Source organism: Prosopis cineraria, unplaced genomic scaffold (assembly GCF_029017545.1).
Source record: "Prosopis cineraria cultivar Desert tree isolate PC_DT_omini unplaced genomic scaffold, ASM2901754v1 PC2, whole genome shotgun sequence".
Classification (NCBI taxonomy): Eukaryota; Viridiplantae; Streptophyta; class Magnoliopsida; order Fabales; family Fabaceae; genus Prosopis; species Prosopis cineraria.
In genome coordinates, this window is record NW_026555333.1 from 43,045,952 (window position 1) to 43,067,331 (window position 21,380).

Here is a 21,380-nt window from a genome sequence, read left to right on the forward strand (position 1 = left end):
TTTTCTTTTCACAAAATTTTAATTTATGCTTTTCATTATGAGAAGAGATGCTCAAATTTAATATCTAACTATGTTTTGAATAGGATTATCTCCAATAATATATATATATATATATAGGCAATAAAAAAATTATATTTATGCTCTACATATACTTTAATAGTCATTTTGTAAAGAAACAAGGTCAATTTTCCCATAATTTATCTTTAAATTCCATACTATTAGATGTTTTACAAAATGAAATTCAATACTATAATAATATAAATGCAGCCTACAATTTATATGAGGTCCTAAGCTATTGCTTTAATGGCTGCTTAAAGCTAGCCACGACCCTCTAGCAACCAACATATCATGATATTCACAAGCTCTCTTGCTTTCACCTATATACAATTGAACCTCTCCTCCGACATGAAAACCAGCCAAAGAGCTGAAAAGTTAGGCTAGATGATCATCATCAATAACGTTGATGCCTCTTTTTTTTTTTTTTTTGAGTAAAAGGGAAGATGTATTAATAATCAAAAGGAACTGTACAAGGGAAACAAAAGAAATCAAAATTACATCATGATTAACAGTAGCTCTGATATGAGAGAGCACAGTGTCAACATCAAAATTCTCATCAGTGAAAATACGCCGATTACAAATATCCCAGAGCTTCCAACAGACAATGCTGATTCCTATCTTCCATGACTTATGGAGAGCAGGATTGTGCAAGCAATCAATGAGCCATGAGTCAGTTTCCTTACCATGAAATTCAAAGCACATATCAGAGGGTAAAATCTTCTGCCCGACTGATGCGGAAAAAGGGCAGTCTCTAATGGTGATGCCTTTTAATTTGGGAGAATCGCGGTTAAACCTCCTAGATGTAGAAAAATTGCTCAACAAGCCTAATGCAATCTGATAATGCTTATCATGGGCTTGAAGGACGCGAGTTGTAATGACCTTTGTCATTAACCAACACCAATTCCACTTATCAATCAACCTTTCCACTTAAGGATCAAACATGGCCAAAGATAAATAACACAAACCTTCAAAATTATTTTTAAAGAAATGGGATCCCCAAAATTAATTGAAAATGGGATAATACTCGAGTATACCCAAAAAAAAAAAATAAAAGTAAAAAAAACACTGCATAAAAACATCCACCGCGGCTAAAGCATCTTCGTTGCGACCAATCCTCAAAGGAGCAGTCCATTGTGGCTAAGGCTTTCATCACCACGACTTATGGTGCAAAGACTATCTGTGGCAACCAACAACCTCCTTCGCTGCAGCCAGCCACAAGTGATGCATCCGTTGCGGCTAAGAACACCTCCGCCATGGTGGAATCCGTTCAACAAGACAGAAATATGCAGTACTAAATCTTAACTTCTAAAGCACCTAATTAACCACTTAGACCTTTGATTAGGATGATCCAAATGTTCACACATAAATAATTAAGAAAATTAACTACCAGCTCTACTTGTATGCCAATTTGGTGCTAAACGAGAATCTTAAAACACTTAATGCTAAAAAAAACATTATGCTTCTTGCACATTAGCAAGTGTCTTCCCTCTATAACCATTACCAAACAAACATCTACAAACATGGCAACCATTCATGTATACAAACATCACCTTATGATATTGAGTATTTCAAAATATGGATAAATCATTAATCATAACATCCACACATTTGCATGTCGGCCTCTTTCTCAAAAACGAGGCCACCCAACCAAAATGCTCAAGTCTCACAAATCAAGGCTCCCATGCAAATGAACCATAATTAACCATACACAAATATCCTATATGTTGGAAAAACATATATCCCATTACACACAAAATCAAGTACTAGAGAATATATAATAATGGCTCTAGTGCCTGGCCTCAAAGGCTTCTCCTTTGCCTTTCACCTTATAGTTTTTCTAGAAAGGTATAAGTAATGAGAGTGAGATTAAACAATACTAGTAACCAAAAAATGTAATTAAAACATATTAAAGAGTAGCAATTACAATCAATTAGGAACTTTAGGTCACAATAGGCAAATCATGTATTAATTATAGTTAACCATAAAGCCAAAAGTCACATTATCAATGCAATCATTTTATATTCCTCCTTATATCTTCTAATTGAACCCATAGGTTATTAACTTGTATAGGTCTAATCCATGTCACTGGAATAGCCCCGCTCTCCAATTATGAGGGGTCACCCAGCCAGTAGCTCTACTCATTATAAGACCATGAGTTCCCCTTATTCAAATTTTAGGATATCATCAGTGCTTGAACCATACCATCCCCTCCAGAGACCAATGACACCGAGCATTATACTCAACTTATGCCAAACCTATAGGTTATTGGCACTACTAGAAAAATAGAATTTAGCAAATCCCTCGCTAAATGCCATTTTTGCTGGCTAAATTGCGTTTTAGAGAGTGATTTTGTCCCTCACTAAATTTGTAACTAAGAAAAGGCTCGCTAAATTTAGCGAGGGATTGTATTTTCTTTGCTAATTAACGAGGGATTCAATCCCTTGCTAATACTATTCAAAATTTGATAATTCAGCGAGGGGTTAATCTCTCGCTAAATATGCTTATATTTAAAAATAATGATGTCACATCACCTGCCATATGTGTGTTAATTTGTAACATTTTACCAACAACCTAGTGCCTCATCAACCACCATGTCACCTACCATCTCATGCTCCATTACCTGCCACATGTGCGACAACTCATAACATGTCACTGTCCACCTTGCGTCATGTCACTTGCTTCCTATCATGTCATATATTTATTATGTTTATGCCAAAGCCAAGACTTGAACCCTTGACCTTATGCCTTCTAAGCCTTATACTCTCTTTTTTGCTAGTTAAACTGAAAGGCACTTACAATCATTATATGAGAAATTGAATATATATTATTTAACTATATAAATATATTAAATAATATATTATAAAAATACACACATATATACATATTAAATTTTATTTTCAATTATTAACATGTTAAAAATATTTATATTTTATTTAAATTATTCTTTATATTATATTTTTAATAAAATATTATTTTATTAATGAAAATCAACTTAAAATAAAGAAAATATTAAATATTAAATAATTTTATTATGAATATTTTAGTTAATTTTTAAATTTAATTTTTACTTTTAAATAAAAATAATTAAATATATAATTAAAAGTCATTGTCAAAAGTTAATTTTTTTTACAACAATTAGCAAGGGATAGAATTCCTTGCTAAATCCCTCACTAATTATTTTATTTTAGAGAGGGATTGGCAATCTCTCACTATTTTCCTCACTAATTCTCTTATTTTATAGAGGGATTAATAGTCCCTTACTATTTTCCTCGCTAATTCTTTTATTTTAGAGAGGGATTGACAATCACTCGCTATTTTCCTTATTAATTCTCTTATTTTAGAGAGGAATTGATAGTTCCTCGCTATTTTTCTCACTAATTTTAACTTAAGTTATGAAATTAACATTCCTCACTAATTTCTCCCCTAATATGGTATTTTAAAAAGAATAGACGATCCCTTGCTAAATTCCTTCACTAACTTGCATTTTTCTAATGGTGTGGCAATACTTAAGACATTGAGTAATTAAATATGTCAACCACTGTGCATAATCTCAATGGAGGCCATACTACGTGGATTTATCAATATAGTCCTCTACTTCTTTAGGGTGAACTATCACCCTTTATGATCATGCAAGTTCATTCAATATATGCAAAAACAACTTCTATTATGCATATAATAGTAATTAGGCATTTCATTATTTCAAGAACTTTCAATCTTAACTCAACTCATACAAGCGCATAATCCATAATGTCTCATATTTTCAAGTTCGCATAAATATTACATAGCCAATCCAAGCTCAAATGCATAATCATTCACATCACATGATAGTTATAAATACGTTATTGCCAAATTTCTTCATAATGAGGCATATGTTATAATTCAAACATTAACTTAGAGTCAATAGATTCACTGACAAGTCTCATTGATCTCAAGCCATTGATAACATTGTATAAATTGCAATTGCAGACATTATGATATACTATAATTAAATTTCTGCTTATATGCGCTCTTGGGTTACCACTCTAAGAGTCTAATTTAGATTTCTCGAGGGAGCTTCTTCAAATACAAACTTTGAGTACAATCTGATAGGGGAGGCGAAAGCAGAATCGTATTAGTTTAGGGACAGAACCCTAAAACACAACAAACACAAGAACAAAAAGAAAGGGGCAAAATTTATGATGAAAATAAAGAAAGAAAGGAAATAAATAATGAAATAATGATCAAGGATAAGATCCTTTTGAGCACCTGCATCTAGGAACCTTAACCTTTGAAGACACCATAAGAGTTGATCACACTCTTGATCACATTTGTTTCTCACACGAGATGCCACCCTAAAGTACTAAGGCTTAGAAGAGTTATAAACTTTAAAATGAATAATTTCATTTAACTTCTCTTTTGTTTACAAGAGGGAGCATGCCTAATTTATATAAGCTTATAGATAAGACTATTTTTCTAAAATTAAACCCTAATTTTCTAATACTAAAAGGAAAAATAATATAAAATAATAAAAAATATTCAGCCACATAATTTAGGAGATGTGATCATAAAATTATGGGATTAAAAAATTTAAAAATTAATAATATAATTAATCCTAATTTTTGACTAAACTCAAAATAGAAACTAAGACTAATTTTACTCCTTAAGAAAGGGAATCAAATCAAAGGATCATTAAAATAGAAAACAATTTAGGAGACAATCAAGGGATCATAAAGAAATTAAAATCACGTTGCTTTTGACTTCTTCATTAGGGTTTCATGCCTTCTTGCTTGCAAAAGACTCAACTTGTAGTCTTTCTTGTGTTGGGCTAAGGTTTACATCTCTTGGGCTTGATTCTTCATAGATTTGGATCTTAAGCACATTATACACGTATAGATGCTCTTCTTTGAGCTTGAGAGGAGTGCCCCAGTGCTCTCTAAGCTCTTGGACTTCTTGCACAAGACTAAATAAGGCTTGCTTCATGACTTTAGTTTGGGCTCTTGTCATTAGACATCCAATATGTTATAAAGGTCTTTAGGCACGTTGGATGGAAAGTATTGGACTCCTTATTCCTTGCTTTGGGCTCCTTTCATGCCACCATGTTCATGATTACCATCCTTAAGCTTCATTGTCATTAACGTCATATCATTCATGCCATGGGGTCCATCACAATCAGTCTGCAATAACAATAATCCCAAAAACAACATTAATAACTAATCATTATTAATTAACCCTTAATCTTGATTAAGGCCTAATCCCCTTACTAGACATGATTAAGCATAACTAGCCCTAAAATTCATTTTTGTTAGTTTATTTAACTCTTATTAAGCTTAAAGAACCCTATAACCACCCTCGTTAACTTAAGTTTAATTATTTAACATTAGAGTTAATTCTAAACTCCTCATTAAACACATTTAAAGCTGCCAACCACCAAGATTATCCATAAGGAACGTAAATAACCTTTAATAAACCTAAAAAAAGTCATAAAAGTGGTTGTGATAAGCTCTAAATTTGGACATCACCTACTTCCAACTACTAAGTCAGAAAAGAGATGCTTGTAAGGTACACTACTAGAAAAATAGAATTTAGCTAAATGCCATTTTTTCTCTCTAAATTTCATTTTAGTGAGGGATATTTTATCCCTCGCTAAATTTGTAGCTAAAAAAGGGTTCGTTAAATTTAGCGAGGGATTTAGTCTCTCACTAAGTTTTAGTTAGGGTCACATCCCTCACTAATATTATTCAAAATTCAATAACTTTAACGAGGGATTAATTCTTCACTAAATATACTTATATTTAAATATGGTTATGCCACACCACCCGCCATGTGTGCATTAATTTGTGACATGTCGCTAACAACCTCATGCCTCATCAATTACCATGTCACCTACCATCTTACACCCCATCATAACATGTCACTGTCTACTTTGCGCCATGTCACTTGCTCCTTACTATGTTACATATTCATTATATTTATCCCAAAGCTAAGACTTGAACCCTTAATCTCTTACCTTTCAAGTTTTATGTTGTCCTTCTTTGCTAAGAGAAACACTTAGATAGACTGGGTGCACCATATCATTTGTGGTTTGTCTAATAAAAACATGACATTTAGGTGACATTAAATATATATTGATTATGATATTAATAATAGTAGAGAGAGAAAAGGTAAGAAATTAAATATGCATTCTGTAATAAAAATAAAATCAATTTAAAAAGTGTCACAATATTTTATTTAGATTACTTGGGATATTTTAATTGGATAGACTATAAATGATGTGATGTACTCGATCTAACTAGTATTTCTCCTTTGCTAGTTGAACTCAAAGACACTCGTAGTTATTATATGAGAAATTAAATATATATTATTTAACTACATAAATATATCAAACAAGATATTATAAAAACACACAAAAATTTTATTTTATTTTCAATTATTAATATGTTAAAAATATTTATATTTTATTTAAATTATTATTTATATTATATTTTTAATAAAATATTATTTTATTAATGAAAATCAACTTAAAATAAAGAAAATATTAAATATTAAATAATTTTATATGAATATTTTAGTTAATTTTTAAATTTAATTTTTATTTTTAAATGAAAATAATTAAATATAAAATTAAAAGTCCTTGCTTAAAGTTAAATTTTTTTTATAGCAATTAGTTAAGGATAGAATCCCTCATTAAATCCTTTGCTAATTATCTTACCTAAGAGAGAGATTGGAAGTCATTCGCTATTTTTTTCGCTAATTATTTTATTTTAGAGAGATATTGATAGTCTTTTGCTATTTTCCTCACTAATTCTCTTATTTTAGAGAGAGATTAATAGTTCCTCGTTAATTTTAAGTCGAGCTATGAAATCAACATCCCTTGTTAATTTTTTTTTCTAATTGTAGTAGAAAAAGGAGAAAAGAGGCTTACCTCATAATTTGAAAGCGTCGAATCACTCCCAGGGACCTCCAAAATAAAACCCTAACATAGCTTTCCTTACTCCTCTCACCCAATCCTTAAAAAATCACCTATCTACATTTATGAACTATAGACTCAAAATTTAAAATTCCATCTTGTCTGCCATGGTGCACAATATCATCTGCTACAACGGATGGCCCAAAATGAGCAGTTTCACTTAAACCCATTAATTTGGGCCTAAATTGGCCCAATGGTTCTCAGCCTTATTTTAAACCTCATACAAGGTTCAATATCCTAAAAGACCATCCAAACTCTATTCTTAACTTCCAATTACCTCAATTAATTAATTTAATTTTTGAATTAAATTTTGGGATGTTACATAACTCATCTGTGATTAATTTTCAAGCTGTTGAAATGACTGAACTACCCTTAGTGATTGAGAAGAAAATATCACATTGAAATGGCCGAAACAAAGTGACAATAGAATGTCTGTGAATAACAAACAAAGTCTACTTAATTACAATGACATGTCTATTTATTCAAGAGTACAGTTGTGGTTTGCACTTGTACTTGACGAATATAAAAAAAAACTTACAAGTTAACCAAAATAAATTAATAAAAGAAGGTTCATGAAAATTACATTTGTATTTCAGGCTAAGGTGTATTTTTAACCCAAACTTATTTTTGAGGATAGCTATGTACTGATAAGTGGGACAAATTTATCCCTGAGTTTTTTTTTGAGGAGTAAAAAACTCCTTCTATTAGTCAACTGTTAGTTTTTTTCATTTTTTTTTTGACGTAACATATGTATGGGACCTAGCACTGGGCAAACGGGTTATGAACCAACCCGTAGGCTAGCTCGTGCGGGTTGATACTTTTGCAGGTTAGGTTGGACTAGCCTGCCAAATAAAACGGGCTGAAAAACCCAACCCAATTCATTTTTTAGTAGGCTAGCCCACCCACGGGCTGGCCTGCAAAAATTTATTAAATTTTTTTAACAATTTAAAATTTATATAATATAAATATATATATTTATTTCACATTTTAAAGCAAATTAACAATTAAAGAATTTGTAAATAAATAAAATAAACATAGAATTTAACCAAAGAAATTTATTTTATTAAATTTTTATTATTAATCATTTTCTTGCCTAGTTGTGTTATTTTTCTCAATGAAAAAAATTTGAACATAAATTCATATTATTTTTCTCAATAAATTTATATTTATGATTTTAATTAATAGATCTTATGAGATTAATAAATAACCCGTTTTAGCTTACTAGTTTTGGCGGGTTGGGCTAACCTAGCCCGTTTTAAAAAAAGTTAATTTGTTCAACCTAATCTATTAAATTTTACAGGTTAAACAGGTTAGCCTGCGAGCTCAACCCATTTTCCCGACTCTAATGGGGCCCACGTATAGTGATAGATAAGATTTTAACAATTTCTTTTGGTGCTAATTTTCACTGAAACTCTTTTGACCGCTAAGCACCCTAAAGTCTTTTTTTTAGGAGTATTGGGCACCCTGAAATCTTATTAAAATAAAATTTAATAAAATTTATCAAAATATTAAATATTTTAGTATTTAATAATTTAAATATTATTATTCATAAATATCCATTTAAAATTTATAAATTATTTTAAAAATATTAACAATTCAAACTAGTTTTTTCACATTTTTATAGATGATTTCTTATTTTTTATATATTGATCTTCAAGCTTCTCTTTGAGATAGTGCCTTGATCGTTTCATCATTTATGCATGTCAAAACTTATCTATATTTTTAATATTGGTTAAGTTCTTTAAATTTTTAGGTTGTTCTCTATAATTTTTTTGGTTAATTAATAATTTTTCTCCAAAATATTGCACTAACCAAATTTAACGCTCTCTGTATGTTGTAGTATTAGGGATAAAATTAGAAACATGACAAATCAAGACCAATAATATGCTAACAAAAATATTTATTTAAAAGATCTCGATTATTCTATTAATCAACCTCTTAACCCCCTCATAAATCCAACCTCTCTTCATTCTCAACATCATGCCCAGCAAGTTAGTTTTCCCTCTCAGTCATTGTCCAGGCATTGTCCCTAAAGTCCAAAGCTTGCAAGAGTATAAAATATTAAAATATTAAAGCACTAGAAAAAATGAAATTAGTGACGAGCAAATCTATCACTAACAAGCAAATTCTGTCACTAATTTTAGCTTTAGTGATAGATTTTCCATCACTAGTTTTTATCACAAATATGACATCACTAATTTAGTGATAGACACGAGTCCGTCACTAATTTAGTGACAAAAAATATCTGTCACTAATTAATAAATATCTATTACTAATTTATTTTATAATTAAAAAATTTTTTGAGGGTCCAAGCATTGTCATGTCACCTCCCCATATCACGTCTCAAGTACACATCAGCTTCACCATCCACCACATCATTGTTACTTGGTTCTCCATGCCACATCATAGCCACGTCAATAATTTATTTTATTTCTGTTTGCTAGTGACATCACTTTGTCTTGAAACCAAGGCCTCCATCTTTTGATCCACACCTTTTGCTAGTTGAATTGCAATGACTTTTTATTCTCAATAAAAATTTAACACACACACTATTTTATTAAACACATATATTTAACTTAATATATTTTTTAATATATTTAATATATTATTGTTTAAATATGTTGATAATATATATTAATTTATATAAATACAAATTAACACGTATAAATATATATATATATTACTATATATTAGTTAACAAATATATTATTTAATATCAATATATATTTTATGAAAATAAATATTTGTTTATATCATTTTATATTATCTATGTTATAATTAAAAGACGTTAGGTTGCTTAATATTATTTAAAAAAGAGTTTAAGGACAAATTAGTACCAAAGAGCATAATCAAATTCTTGCCTATCACTTTGTATAGGACTCACACACATGTCACGTTAGCAAAAAATAAAAAAAATTAATGATTAATTAACAGAAAGGGTTTTTTATTCCTTGAAAAAATAGTTTAAGAATAACATTGTCTCATTTATTAGTACATGATGCCTAAAGTTTTTCAAAAAAAAAAAGGAATAAAAATGCACCTTAACCCTTGTATTTCTAGCGTAGTATTTCTTTTTTAATCATTAAGGATATATAGTAGGGAAAATAACAATAAAATCCTTCTAAAATATATAAATGATAATTTGGTCCCTTAAAATGTCATAATTCCCTTGAAATCCCTGAAACTTTTCTGTCATTAATGAATTTATATAAATTATCAAATTGCTCTTAGTGAAAATAAATGATTAACAACTTTTCTTCTTATATTTGCAATAACACAATAGTCAATCACAACTTTCGCATGTTAAATTCCTTATTTGCTGTTATATTGTTGCAAATATAAAAAGAAAAGTTGCGATATAAGAAGGAAAGTTATGAATCATTTATGTTTAATAAAGACAATTTGGTAATTTATAAAAATTCATTAATGATAAAAAAGTATTTAGGGACTTCAGAAAAATTATGACATTTTGAGAGACTAAATTATTATTTATATATTTTAGAGAGATTTTATTATCATTTTTTTTTATATAGTTTAGTCATTGTAGTTTGAAAATTAATTGCAGATGAGTCTTTCGAGCCTGGAGGGCAATTTTTCTTCTTTTGAGAACCTTAAACGCGACTCTACCCTCTAACTTTTGTTATCATTGATTTCCTTAGTCCTTCCATGTCAAGATCACGAAACAAATGACTTTGGATGTCTCTTCCTAGTTATTGTTGCTTCTAGGGTTCCTTTCCTTACACCGACAGATCTAGAAAAATTATATAGTGGTAAAAGTTTTACTTTAGATTAATATTAAATTTTTTAAAATAATATAATTATAAATATTTATTAAACTACTTTAGAGGTAAAAATATTAAAAGTAAATATAGAAGAACAAAACATAAACATAAAAATTATAATGATGTAAAATAAAATTGTCTTATAGTGTAAATTATATTTTTTATTTCTTTATTAAATAGAATGTACTTACAATACTCCTTTATATAGTAAATAAACAATTAAAAAATGTATTTTCTAAATTATTACTCCCCTCCATTTATTTAAGATTATAACTTATAGATAAATTTGAGTTAAATAATTTTTTAAGGGGGATAAGCGAGACCTTTTTTTTTTTGGGAGTGAACTGGATCTATATATACATATATGTATGTATGTATATGTGTATATGTGTATGTACATATACATACATACATACATACATATATATATATATATATATATATTACTCAAAACCAAAGAGATTACAAATTACAAAGGATAAAAAGAACTAGAAGCTTGGACCTAAAAATTGAAAAAAAAAAAAGGGTTAATGAGCAAAATAAATCCTGAACTTTGTTCGAAAAGTATCTTGGACCCTGAACTCTTAAAATGTGCAAAATAAATTCTAAAATTTTTAATTCGTAGCAAATTAAACCCTACCATTATCTTTTTTTAATGCCATTACAGTTTACCGTTACAGTTCACCGTGGGCCCTAGTTAATTAGCGCTATAAGTCCTAAACTATTGTGAGAGTAGCGTCCTAGATCCTAAACTTTAAAATTTTGAGCAAATCACCCCTATTATTTATGCACAAAACATTGATTATTATATAGATCAAATTGGCCTTAGCGTGGTTCACCATGGTGAATGCATGGGCTACGACCCATAGTTTTGTGAAATGACATTTTTTACCTTGTTTTGCAATATTTTCCAAACGATTGGTATTCCATACTTCCATATATTCAAATGGTGAAAACTTGGGATCCCATTTGAAAAGAAGTTTAAGTATCATAGGATTTTATGAAAGCTAATGATTTTATCAATGAATTTAAAACCCAAAGTAACCAGTTAATTAAAATTCTCTAATATTTAAACTTCTTTAACGAGACTAAATCAGAGTTATAGAGTATACGAAAGCATGAGATACTAATCGTTTGGAAAATATTGCAAAAAAAGGGCAAAAAATGTCATTTCACAAAATTATGGGTCATTCACCACAGCTAATAATGCATTCACCACAGCGAACCACACTGAGGCTAATTTATTTTACATAATAGTCAACGTTCTATACATAAATGATGAGGGTAATTTACTCAAAATTTTAAAGTTTAGGTTCCAGGACGCTACTTGCGTAATAATTTAAGATCTATTGCACTAATAACTAGGGCCCATAGTGAATAGTAATGGCGTTAAAAAATAACAATAGTGTTTAATTTTCTAAGAATTTAAAAGTTTAAGATTTATTTTATACATTTTAAGACTTCATGATGTAGGGTGCTTTTCAAGTAAGAATTTAAAGCGTATTTTACTTATTAACCCAAGAAACACGAAGTAAGACCTTTTGACAGGGAAATTGAATGTTTTCTTTTAGGAGAGGGGGCAATTGAAATTTTGTGAGAGGAGAAATTGAAATATATATTTATAGTTATTATTATTATTACGTTGCCTAGGTCCTTCCTTGTTTCCTCATCATTGCTGCAAAATCGTCATAGTTGATCCTGCCATCTTGTCCACACACAATTTCCGAGTTAACTCCTTCGTTTATTGAATATACAATACATTAGCAGAGAAAATGACACAAGTAAAATTATGCCAAGTCTTTCGGGAAATTGGAGAAAAAGAACAAATGGATGAAAAATTTGGGAGGAACCACAATAGATATTGAAGGTCCTTAAAGGAGCATATATATGATAGATTCTTGAAGATTCCTTGAAGTAATATTTGCTTGCAACCAAAAGTCTTTGGGTGGGGTGGGCCTGCTTGTTAGCAAGACTCATTCTACCCTTAAGGGCCATTTAGTTGTTGGAAAAAAAAGGAAATTGATTGACTACAATGTATATAAAAAATAAAAACAAAAATAAAATTATCAAAATGTGGAAGGAAAATAAGTCAACTATAGAGAATAGTAATTTAATTCATAAAGCTTAGGAGTCATGATTTATGAGATTCATGAAAAGTATGATGATTTTTTACATTTGTGATATGTGCTATTAGATTTTGTTTTGTTTACTATATGAGGAAAGAAGGTGATTTAATTAGCTCATTTTTTTTTAAATTTTTAATCATTACATTCTCATTCTTTTCAACAATCAAAGGACTCCTTAATTAGAGGATTGTACACATGAATCAGACCAAACTCGGCTGGCCATTAGCAAGAGGCCTAGTTTGGTTTTGACACCAGGTAGGTTTCCTAGCCTGAATGAGAGGGTTGGAGTTTAAAAGCATGTATGGAATTGGATTTGACTTCTCTTTTTAAAAAACTACTATTTATTACTTCCTATATTTGAAATTTAGTCTACCGGCTTAACCCAACAAAGTGGGAGATGATTTGTCATTCTTCCCCTTTATTTAATCACTTTGATCTTTAGATATTAGAAAAAAAAAATTACTTTGATATTTTATTTTTATCGTTTGTTGGTTACATAATATGTAATTAACCTATTTAAATTTACAAATCTTGATATTGTACGAAGCAAGAAATGGTGGTATTTTGATCTTTATCAACTTTCTTAAGAAATTGATATGGTATTAATTTTTGTAATTATAAAAACTTTAATATTTTACTTTGAGGACTTACGTTATTTGCATCAACTTCTGATAATATCTCGTTGATGTCTCTACCATCATGCGTGTTATATTCTTTGAGACCATGTTCTAGTTCTTCAACGGTAATGAACCTGAAACATTATGTGTGTGTGTGTGTGTGGCAGTGGCATTATAAATGACATCAAATAAATGTCACCAATTAATATTAATAATATAATTCAGATTATGAATTTTAATTACCTGTTGTTGTCTTTATCAAAGTATTGGAAAGCAATATAAAGATGTTCTTCTTTGTCGATTCGATTCAAATTCAATGTTGCTGTGATAAACTCCTTATAATCTATGGTTCCATTGCCATCAGCGTCAGCCTGCAATAATTCATAGAAAGAAACATTGCCTGAGAAAGAAAATTATGCATATGTAATTAATTAAACGTCATATAGGAAGCTGCTTTATTTTCACTAAAAGCCTACTTTATCATTCATCAGGGTCAGAGCCAGTAATATTACACAGTATTTTCATTCATTCATTCATTTCTACTTTTTTTTTTTTGTTTGTGGTTGAATTCTAAGCTTGCATTGTGCGTCTGTTAAAAGTGGGTCAACATCCAAGGCAATAAAAGTCGCAAATTGCAATATCTTTGTTGGCGTGATTTTAGGTTTCGGGTGCAAAGCGTCATGCCCCTTAAATGATTGTTAGGCATGCCAGAAAATTTGGATCCTCAATGTGAGTTATGTATCAAATGATTGTGTGGGTTCACAAGGTTCTTTATCACACTTTCCTTAAAGTGTCAAAGTTGATTAAGAAACTAAGGATACGCTAGAGAATGTACGAAATCAGGTTGCATTACTGGAAGTAATTATAATGGGTGCTCCAATGATCAAAGGAAAAAGCAAAGTAAGTAGCCTTGGATGCCTGAACTATAATGATAAAAAAATCACATTAGGCAAGCTCGAAGTAATGCAAGGTTAGTCTAATCCAGAAAGAGAAGGGGAGAAGAAATGATCAGACCCACTTATCAAGCAGGCCTAACCACTCACTCCAGCTATCTACTTTCTTTGACTATCTATGCTAGGGATGTTCAATTTGTGCCCAACTCGATTGACCAAGTTTTGACTCAATCATATCAAAACAGGTCTTATCCTGGATTGAAAATAATTGAGACGATAGAGGAAAGATGTTTGAGACAGGACGGGATATGAGATTGCCTTCGGGATGCCCCGTTCCATCCCAAATATTATATATATATATATATATATTATTTTTTATTTTGAAAATACATATTAAATATATTAATTATATCAATTATAATTTTAACACGTGCAATTCTTATTTAAAACTAAAATTTTTTTATATTAATAATTTTAATGACACAGAGTAAGCAGTACATGATAATATCTTTCTTTATGATATATTAATTATTTTAATATAATTTATTCTTATATCTATTTATTTAATAACTTTTGTTTATATCGTACTTCTTGTTTTATTTTTAAAAGAGTAATGAGCTTAGCGTATCTCAACAAAAGGAGAACAACAATGTCTTGGTGTTATACCTGGTTTGTCTATTGTTATTGCTGTTATAGCCTAGAAATAACTTGTTATTGATATCATAATGTGTTCTACACTTGTAATTGTGATTAATATTTAATAATTGACTTTAAATTATTGTGATTTATATGCTTGTATTGTTTTAATTTTAAAGCTAATAAATTACATGATTTACAATTTCAATAAATGTTATTATTCAGACCTTACACATTGTTTAATTTATTGGGATGGTAAGATGTCCCGATCTCATCTAGTCTCGTTTTGATTCCTAATGAGACGGAATGACTTTCGAGATGTGATGGGATATGAGACAAAAATTCTATTTCAGTCTTTTTTTTGGGACAAGACATGAGATAGTGCCCCTGTCCTGTCTCATCTTGTGAATACCCCTAATCTATGCTATATCTTTTTTTTTTTTTCACGTAAGCTAGTACTCTAGGGTCTATGACCTTTCTAGTTAGGTTAGATCAATGTCTTTGCTAGTGAATTCAAATAAATATATACCATTTTTTTATTTTTTGATGTGTAATTAACCATTTTTTTAAATACCTTTAATAAATAAACCACTCAATCTTTCACTTTTGAGTGAAACAACCCTATATATTAAATGAGTGCAAACATGGAAAGAAGATGTCAATTAAAAAACAATTAATTAATTTATTGAGAGGTGTAATTTAGTAAAAAATGTCTTATATTTTTTAATAAAAGGAGTATAATTTATTAAAACCACTAATACTTCAATGATAATTGTAACATCCCAAATTTCTAATCCTGTGTTAGTGATTGATTAGGGATGAATTAGTGATTTAATGTAGGGATTAGAGTTTTGAGTCATGAAGTGATATATTGACTTATTGGGATGTTATATGAATAGATATGAGTAGAAGAACGAGGTCCTGAATCAGAGCGTGTGAGCATAGTGGGGATTTTCCTTACTGTGCCATGCACTGTGGTGGGTGATAGATGTGCCGTGGCATATAGAGTAGAAATCAGATTAATAAAACATGTCCAGCTCGTGGAAAACAAAAAGGAGAACCTGAGAGAAGAGATCAAGCGTGGAGAAGAACCAAGGGTGTGTTAGGGCAACCAAAATTAGGAGCAAGGACAGTGTTTTTGACTCGTTACTTATCAGGTAAGTCACGTACTGCCTTAACCTCTGAATCTGTCATACTTTCTCTTAGTTTTAACTAATGAGAAAGTGAATTCAGGAGTTTTAAGGAGTTGACTTTTTACCTAATAGTAATAAAAAGGTTCTTTGGAGTTAAACTAGTACTTTGTAACTGGTTTAAGTTGAAATGATAAAGTTTTGAAACTTTAAGCAAGAATTGCCCTAATATAGAAAAAGAGTAGTGAGAGAAAATTGCTAGAAATGTTAAAGCTTGAAATGAGGGGTGATCAGTCATAATGTGCATAATTGAGTGTGAAATGTGGATTTGATAGCAATTAAGTATTTAATTGCAATAATTGACACTTTTGGTCAATAGAGGAATTGACTCTGAATGTCAATTCTGTGTAGATTCTAGTGTGTGATGTACGAATTATGAGAGAAGAGCTTGAATAGGGTTGAAGTTATACCGGTAACCCTTTTTAACAAACACAAGGGTTGAGATAACCATATAGTTTATTATATTTATTAACTATTATAACTGTGTAGAAGTGAATGTCAAATGTTAAATTGTGAATTTATGAGTTTTAGCATGAACTTTGCATTGTGAAATGAATTTGAAAAGTTATTAATTTTAATGGATATAAATATATATAATGTGAAAGTATATATATATATATATTATGGATAGGTGTATAAGTAGTGAAAGTTGTAAAATAGCATGATTATAAGGGGTGGGAGTCCACCTAGGATATGTAGGGTTGTGTGTGTGTGGAGATTTGTTAGTGAAAAATTCATATGGTCAGGCTGGCACTATGGGACATTTGGTGTAGCATTTTACGGGCTATTACCATGGGTAATCCGATATAGCATATTATGAGACTATTACCATGGGACATCTGGGTAGTCTGGCAACTTCCCAATGCCCGTTAGGGTGTGGTTAGGAGTCAATGACACCTCTATCACAAGTGTGTGAAGAGGGAAACCATAGTCTGTAGGTGGGTTAGATTACTTTTAGCTGGGTGTTTCTACCACCAAAACTGAGCTTGGGTCAACAGGTAGTTGATCTAAAAGAACCTATAGTTTTGTGTTTGGGAGCTTTAGAGGATTGGTGGATAGTTAATCATGGTATGGTGTAAAAGTGTTTGAAATGTGATTTATATGCGAAAATGATAATTTAGTATTGATATGTTATATATATATATATGTGCTATGTGATATTTTCAGTTACTTTGGCATGGTTATGTGTGGTAATAGACATTTAATAAGCTATATTTGGTTATTGAGATTTTTATCTCACCCATAGTTATTTATATTTTTTAGGTTTTGGTACTAGTGGGTTAAAGGGAAAGGATATAGGCTGAGTTGACATCTCTTGTCTAAATCTTTGTAAGATATGGTGTAATGAATTTAGTTAATATTAGTCTTGTATATGTATAAGTTGTCATAGGATTTGTGCATGTGCATCAGATATGATTATGGTATGTTTTTGTGATTTTGAACTCTTTAGCTCTTGTATATGTGTGAATGATGAAATGGTTGAAAGGGCTAGTGGATAGATGCAATTATGTGTGTATTTGAGATGGGTGAAGGTCATTTGGAGTGTTTTGGCCATATATGAGATTAAAGAAATGAAATATGAATTTAGCCAAAAGGGAGAAATGGGCAATTTATAAGCCAAATTTATGTATGTGTGTTATATTATGTATGTGTATGGTCAATTAGGTATGTTTTGTCCATTTGGATTTGGTCAAGGCCTAAAAAGTGGCTAATGATAATTGGTTTTAAATTGAGACACTGAAGTGATAAAAATTTGACAGAAAATGGTCAAAGTGCACTTTAGTACCCAATTTTTGATAGAAATATCGAATTGGGATGAAACCAGTGTTATTAGTTAGATTTCAAACAAGATTCATGTGGGCGTTTGAACCATCCCAATCGTATTTGAATTTCATATCAAAAACTTCCATTTGATAGAAAATTCAGGTGTATACACCCCGATGCATGTACTTGCATGCCACAGTACACGGCACAGAGCGTGTGATTGTGGCCTCTGTGGCACATGCTGCGGCGCATGTGGCACAAGCCGCGGTGCACGGTGCAAATTTTCACTTTATTTTTAAGTGATGCACATGTTTTCTTGACATTTGATGCACTAAGTATAAATGCTTCCGTTGTGTATGTAATTGTGTATGGGGTGAAATAACCCATGTGATTATAAAATATTTTCTAGAAACCTTTTATTGAGATTCCAATGTTTTCAACAATTTCAACTCAAATATTCAAAGTAATTAGTGATTTTGTAGTGGAACATATGGTAATATTAGTGAGGGTATTACAACAATGCTAATTATTTATTATACCTTGAGAGAAACTTTCTTGAATTGATTCATGGCTCTGAATTGCTTGAGCGTATTTAGCACAGTGTATCTGGTGCATCTCCATCTTCTTTTATCCATGGATGATCTACATTTATTATTAATTACACTCAATATTGCTTTATTAACACACACAAAACATGAAGGAAGTTGAATTGAAGAAAGTGAAAGGGAGAAAAAAAGCATATATATGCCTACTCAAGACTTGATAGGCTATGAGCCTTTGCTTGGGATCTGAATTCAATATTTTGGTAAGAAAATCTTTTGCTAAATCAAATATGCTGGGCCATGGATCCCTTGAAAAGCCAACATGGCCACGTAGGATGGCATTGAATATTTCTTTTTTAGATTTTGCAATTCTCAATCATTATTCATTCAGACTTTCAATTTTTGAGACTTCAGTTTAAACTCTTCAAATAATAACAAACAAATTTAGTATATATGTTATTTTAAAAAAATAAAGTTCTCCCACATGAAGTGTTTAATTATTGGTCTTAATTAATTTCATTGACATCACAAGGCAATATATTAATTATTGTTTGTAACTTTATTTTTAAGATTCCATGTCATTTGGGTTTATCTTGTGTTATTTTTCTTTTAATCTTTTTTTTCAAACCAGACTTTGACTAATCCAAGTTAAGGTGGTTGGGTTAGATCACAAGAATGTTTGAAACCCAAGACTTGAAATCAAGATCGATGATCAAACTTTATATCGATTGAGCTATGCGCTCATTGGTTTTTTTCTTATTTATTTTTTATTATAGAGAGTTTTAAGATGAGGTGAATTTATTGAAAGAAATGTATTTTTGTGGCAAAATCTGAAGAGAACATGAAGGAAGATATATAAATAAATAAACCTGCTAAAATGGAGGAACACCACAAAGAAGGATGTAAAGAATGACACCAATGCTCTAAATGTTAGCTTCTGGCCTATATGCCTTCTTCAATACCTCTGGTGCTATGTAATATGCACTCCTAACAATGTCTTCAAACACATCTCCTAATAAATTAAATCACAAATATTCAAATTCTATTACAACATCATCAATTATGAAACATAAAAATCACTGCTATATTTACTAGTTGCAAACTAAATCATCTCGTACACTTTTCTATATGTAGCTTTTATGCAGCTTTTGTCATAACAATCCGAGCCATATTCATCTCTGGTGTAAAATGTTTATTTTGATTCATACAAGTTACACATGCAAGAATAGGGACTCATCACCAAGAAATGGGAGGAGAGGAGGAATGACAAGAGTAGTAAAAGAACACCACATATCCCAAATCAAAATCTCAATGTTCAAATTTATAGATAATTGTGCTTTTTAATTTTATATTAATCATTAAGTTAAACTTTATTCAAAATGAGACTTCTTATGTTAACTTAAATTTAGTAACATTTAGACAACCTAACAATCTCTCCCTCAAGTGAGAGTTCACAAGCTCCTCCACATTGACTTACATTCACAGACATTTGCATAGCCTAACAATATATTAGAAATAGCAAGATAATAAAATATTTTATTTTTTATGACGTTAAAAGCTTATATAAGTTCATCGAATAAGTACGTTAAGGGTTTTTGGTATAATGCCTAGCTATGATTATATATATATATATATAAAGCTTAAGCTTAAGTAAATGGTGAAAATTGCTAAGGACCTTGCTTGTAAAAAAGGATAAATCGAAATCGATGAGTTTAAGAGGAGAATTCTTGTCCTTATTAAGAAAGAGGAAATTCTCAAGCTTAACATCTCTATGTATGACACCTATGGAATGGCAAGTATGGACGATCTGAACTATAGTCCTTAACAACAATGCGGCAGCTCGCTCGAAGTAATACTGCTTGGCTGTGATCCGGTAGAAGAGCTCGCTACCGGTGCAGAGCTCCATGACAAGATGAATCACATGCTTGTACTTATATACACTTTTGAGCTCCACAATATTAGGCTGGCTAGCCAAATGGTGCATGATCTGAACCTCCCTACATATATCTTCTATATCCCCGTCGTTCACAAGCTTTCTCTTGACTATGGTCTTGCATGCAAATTGCTCCAATGTTGTTTTGTGCGTAATTAAATGTGTCACCCCGAATGGCCCTAGCTCCTTTACTTTTAGGCTATATGTGGTCGTTAGAACTTTCATGGGATCGCGGAAGATCTCGTCGGAGCCGGTAGCCACGTCATTGCTGGTGGTGGTAATGGTGGTGGGGATTTTGATGTGCAACTATGAGAATGGCAGAGATTGAGACGAGTATGAGATGGGAAGTAAAAGTAAAATATTAAAATGTGTATATTAAATTTTTAATATTACCTAAACTAAGGGTGTGTTTTCCCTCAACTTAATGCACGCCAATGAATTGGGGGGTTGAGAGGGAGAAAAGGGACAATTTCTTTATTTAGTTTATTATTATTTTCCTTTTAAGAAAAGGAATCATGAGGGAGGAAAGACATAAAATAAGTTAATCACTTAGGCTTATATTTTTTATATTAATCATTTTTAAGGATTATCTTTCACCAAAATAACTTAGGCTTGTATTTTTTTTAATTTCAAAAGTGTCATGTCTCTTCATGTTTTTTCTTGTCAGGGCTTGTATCTTTTTTTAGTTCAAGGGTTTTAGTGTATTACTTTGTAGTTTTTTGCTCTCTCTTTATTATTATATATCTTCTTTTTTCTTATTCATATTCAATTCTTTTTATTTTTTTATTTCCTTTCTTCAATTTTTCTGTCCAAATCAAATGGCTCTTAATATCATGCATGTCAAGTTTTTATATTAAATATGCTTATATTGTCTATTTCACAAAAATAATTTAA

The 21,380-nt window shown here is 30.6% G+C and overlaps 1 protein-coding gene across 1 annotated transcript; it reads right to left on the bottom strand.

Annotated features, from left to right (window-relative positions):
• Window positions 1-5,099: 5,099 nt before the first annotated feature.
• Window positions 5,100-20,711, bottom strand: LOC129302784 (calcium-dependent protein kinase 17-like). Its single transcript, XM_054941666.1, has 4 exons — window positions 20,229-20,711; window positions 13,772-13,899; window positions 13,563-13,662; window positions 5,100-5,210 (listed from the first exon to the last, which is right to left on the bottom strand). Exons 1-4 carry the CDS (start codon window positions 20,709-20,711, stop codon window positions 5,100-5,102), a joined length of 822 nt encoding a protein of 273 aa, XP_054797641.1.
• Window positions 20,712-21,380: the final 669 nt, after the last annotated feature.

Bases quoted from the DNA above. Each gene is read 5' to 3' on its own strand.
- LOC129302784 (XM_054941666.1), bottom strand. From the start codon at position 20,711: ATGAAAGTTCTAACGACCACATATAGCCTAAAAGTAAAGGAGCTAGGG. The intron at 13,900-20,228 runs GTCCTTAGCAAT...GAATTATTGCAG, and splicing joins TATCCTTTTTTACAAGCAAG to GCTGACGCTGATGGCAATGG. The intron at 13,663-13,771 runs GTAATTAAAATT...ATAATGTTTCAG, and splicing joins TTTGATAAAGACAACAACAG to GTTCATTACCGTTGAAGAAC.